Source organism: Lactuca saligna, chromosome 3 (genome assembly GCF_052625555.1).
Source record: "Lactuca saligna cultivar CGN05327 chromosome 3, ASM5262555v1, whole genome shotgun sequence".
NCBI lineage: Eukaryota > Viridiplantae > Streptophyta > Magnoliopsida > Asterales > Asteraceae > Lactuca > Lactuca saligna.
In genome coordinates, this window is record NC_136419.1 from 142,475,339 (window position 1) to 142,479,748 (window position 4,410).

The following is a 4,410-nucleotide window of genomic DNA, read 5'->3' on the forward strand; positions in this document are numbered from 1 at the left end:
AAACAATTTAACAAAGAATGGGCCAACCAACGTATTTAATCTAACCCTTTTTGTACAAGAATTGGATATATGCCCATTTGCACATCTGTATAATCTTATGATTCTTATCTGCGAGAGTACGAGTGATGTTGTCAACTTTCGTAAGATTATGATATAAAAGCAATCAATTCAACTTCCATGTAAATCTAAAGTATTTGAACGGCTAATTTTTGTACATATATAGAAAACCCATCAGCTAGCCTATACCTTTATGAGTACAAATTCATATCTCATGCATGCAAGAGTAAATGATGTTGTCGCTTTATTTTCCAAGTTTATTTGTATAAAGTGCAATTATGTTGCATCCTAATTTCCTTGATTCCTTAGTCTCCAACATAGCATGTAGATTATAGTTGTCACACAAACTTCAATATTTAATAATTATGAAAAATACATCATATATATTAGGTGCGGTCTTACATGCACTAATGGAATATATATCATACATATACGGTATATGTATCATATACCGTTCACTCATGTCTGCTAATTCTTGTTTAATTATTTTGTACTTATCTTTATTCTTACGTTGTGACTTAATTTATATAAGTCTACAACAAGCTTTTCACTCCTTGATACCAAGATATCACATAACCAAACCCCTTTTCCCAAGGGTAACACAACTTGATCACGAATTAACGTCGACATTAATCTTCTCGATTTTTTAAAACTCCAGCACGAAATCTACAATGCAAATAGTAGAAGATAGTAATATGGATGAGTAAACTTTATAAACATTGATGATCAACACTCCAAATGCATTTGTACTTACATTCTGCATCAGTTTTAATCCAATGCGCTTTTTCTCCAGTTGGGTAGCAAGTAACTGTTTCTTTCTTTAACATTCCATCATGAGGACGCTTTGTGCCTTCATCCTTTACTTTCAGTTGTTTATCATTGTCTTCATCATAAGACGTGCGCTTCATCATCTCAGAGTTGTAAGACTTACTGACATAACGATTAGCTGCTTCGGGGTGGATTTTTCTTGATTTTCGAAACACCTGTAAAAGATAATACGAAGATATATATTACTATTTTAAGACATGCACAAGACTATATACTCATTTAAATGAAGTTCATAGAGATGAAGACCTACCCTAGTTGGTTTCTTCTCAGTAGGATCATAAATATTAGCAGAAGTTGGGCTACGCTGTGATTTGATATCAAGCTTTTTTAGCATTTTTTTCATAAAATGCATGGCATGGGCTTCTGATTTCTTGAAAAGGTTGGTTGGCTTAGGTTTTTGTTTTCTTGCTCCTTCTTTCGTTGGTGGCATTTCTGAAAACTCTTTAACTGGACATATCACCATACTTTTGTTATCTTTGGTGTCCATGCCATTGATTTCCTTCTCATCTAAAGTAACGACTTTCTCGTTGCGCGATTCATTAGTTACGCTATTTACTTCTTTTTCATTCAGCTTCTCTAATTTGTTTAGAGACTGCAATTCATTTTTTGCTGCTTCCGATTCAATTTGCAATGCAACTTTTGGTGTCATAGAATCTTCAGTAACTGAGATTGAACCAAGAGTTCCAATTGCAAGAAATGTGTGAATGAACTGCATGCTCATGTCAACGGTTTCTTCTTCATCTACTTCTTTTACACTATGCGCTTCAAATGCAACAGATGATTCTGAATATAATCTGGGTTGCCTGAAGTGTGCAGAGAATTTCTTTTCTCCAGGATAATATTGTTGTTCGTGAAGCCCCAATAGTGCTGAGAAACATGATGAAGATGATTTCCCTGCATTGGAAGTTTAAATGTTTCTAAATAAATTGTTTTTTCCACTAAGGTTGTGTTTTAGTGAGTTTTCGTGACTTTTGACACACAACTTTTAAACAAACGTCCTACTACAGTATACTTTTTTATTTTGTCACAATTTCTTCCAAACATGTGATCATGAAGGAAAAAGATTGTGTCGGCAGTAGTTGCACAGGCGATACTTTAAAAGGGAGGGGGGTTCAGTTAAGTGTACATATATAAAAATGTTAGGAAAGCATAGAGTAAGTACTCGTGGAGACATTTCTCTTTTCTTCATCATTGTTTTTCCTGAATTTTCTGTGCATCCAACCTAGTGCCTGATATAGTAGAATAGATATAAGATTAAGATTAAATCTTCAAGATTACTCTTAAGATGGAGATAGATGTACTCACATTCATCTTGAACTTCGTATAAAGATGTTAACTGTAGCTTGAAATGGAAGTAGAAAAATGCTTGGAAGCACTAGTTTACGAATTTAAAAATATGAGAGGTGCGCTATTTAAGATGATTTTGCATAAAAAGTAAACAACTTGTTGCTAGATTGTTTGAGATTTAGCAGAAAAAAACATAGAGAAACATACAAAAATATGTTAATTAGGAACAGAATCATGATCACTGTTATTTATGAACAACGAGTATTTCATGTGTTATTGTGGACCTTGTGGTGCTATTTTCACATGATATATAATTGACATCAAATAGTGAAAAACTAATTTTAATATCTTTATATTGTTGTAGCTGTTAAGTTCAATCATAAAATAAATAGGGTATGCATCAAACCGCTCAAACCGTATAAACTGCCCACACCGCACTATACCGTACCGAATAATGCAGTTTTGGACACTCGTGGTGCGGTTTATAGTCATCAAACCGCGGTTCAAACCGCACTGCAACATACCACATATATAATGTTTATGAGATTTCGATTGATAAACATGAGTCAAAATGAGAAACCAACTATATCAAAAATATGTGTTTAGAGTACAATAAGTTCATATTATAATTCTAAAATATTGTAAAATATTTTGATGTTATGCATAAACAAGATGCTTATACAGACAATTAATCTTTTCTTCATAGAATATAAAGCACCACACACTTATTATGTTTAAAACTAAAATTAATATTTATGTTGATGAAACCGCATAAACTGCACAAAAACCGCAAAACCGCCCGCACAAAACCACACCGCATAACGCGGTTTATTACCTTTACAATGCAGTCTGCAGTTCCCGAAAATAACAAATCGCATATGTGGTACGGTTTGCGGTTTTAAGTATAAACCGCATCAAACCGAACCACGAACACCCCTAAAAATAATCAGTGATTTTATGCAATTTGGTGTTAGTGCGGTGCATGGACCCACCTAGGATTGGGTCTTATACTTTAATTATATGTAAAAAAAAATGTTATAAAAAAAGAGAAAGAATGCAATCTCGCCCCCATTTCGTTTAAATGTTTACACTCACTTCATATCTCCCTATTTTATATATATATATATATATATATATATATATATATATATATATATATATATATATATATATATATATTAGGTTATAACCCGTGGAAACCACGGTTAATATATATAAAAGGCTAATGCCAAGAAAACACTTCTATTTTCACATTGTACTTTGAAAAAAAAATACAAATTACACCATTGTATTTTCAATTTTTTTTTCTTATTAATATGTTTGTAGTCTAACTAAGTTAGCTTAGTTGATTTTATTTAAGCAATTATATATCCCTATTCTAATAAAAAAATTATATTTTTTTTTTGTTATGTATCATTCTTTTAGACATACTAATTAATAATATATCACTTGTTAATCTTTTGTTTTTCCTAATTAATATTTTACCAAAGTGTGGCTTATACTTCTTCTCCGATGTACATATATAACCATTAATTACATATGTAACCACTAAATCTATGGATATTAAAATCATGGATTCGGTTTTTTTACCCAATTAGATCCAAAAAATTCCTGCACCTTTATCTTCAAATTTCACATATTCATTTTAATCAATTATTATAATTTTATATAACTAAAAAATATATATTTTAATAAATAATTTATTTAAAATAATTTAATAGTAATTATTAGTTTTCTTATGAAAGTTTAATTCTTTTTTATAATCGTGATTCTCACGTGTTATAACCTAGTTTAAATTAATATGAAAGGAGAGAGCTTAGTGCGAATCGTAGCAACCCATTTAAGAAACACCATCTTGTCTTGCATTTATAGATAATAGTTTTGCTTTAAAACTGAAAATATATTGCAAACTTTGATGATGAGACCAAAATTAAAAAAGTTTTTAAATATTAGACAAAACACAGAAAATATAAAACCACAGGAATTTTTTGTTGTAATTTACATAAAATATATTAAAATACAAAATTGTATTTGTGCTTTGTGACTTATACTATGTTTACTCTAAAAACGGATCATTTTTTTTTAAAAAAAATTCGGTACATTTTCAACGGTTCAAATCTCTAACCGACTACTTTGCATGTAGGTTCATTATAGCTTCCATTTCAGACTGTCCCTGTCTACACAATCAAAATGGTTTCCAGAAGTTTAGATGTAACGTCATAAAATTTCCAACCAAAA

General features: G+C 30.8%; 1 protein-coding gene across 1 annotated transcript; it reads right to left on the reverse strand.

Annotated features, from left to right (window-relative positions):
* Positions 1-454: 454 nt before the first annotated feature.
* LOC145033977 (protein LAZY 1-like) lies at positions 455-2,251 on the reverse strand. Its single transcript, XM_078982432.1, has 5 exons — positions 2,191-2,251; positions 2,048-2,114; positions 1,136-1,779; positions 812-1,040; positions 455-723 (listed from the first exon to the last, which is right to left on the reverse strand). The coding sequence occupies exons 1-5, from the start codon at positions 2,194-2,196 to the stop codon at positions 704-706; spliced, it is 966 nt and encodes a 321-aa protein (XP_078838558.1). The 5' UTR covers positions 2,197-2,251; the 3' UTR covers positions 455-703.
* Positions 2,252-4,410: the final 2,159 nt, after the last annotated feature.

Excerpts from the sequence above, each read along its gene's own strand:
- LOC145033977 (XM_078982432.1), bottom strand. Across the intron at positions 1,780-2,047 it reads AAAGAGAAATGTCTCCACGA|GGAAATCATCTTCATCATGT; the intron begins GTACTTACTCTA and ends CTTCCAATGCAG. Across the intron at positions 724-811 it reads GATTAAAACTGATGCAGAAT|ATTTCGTGCTGGAGTTTTAA; the intron begins GTAAGTACAAAT and ends TTTGCATTGTAG.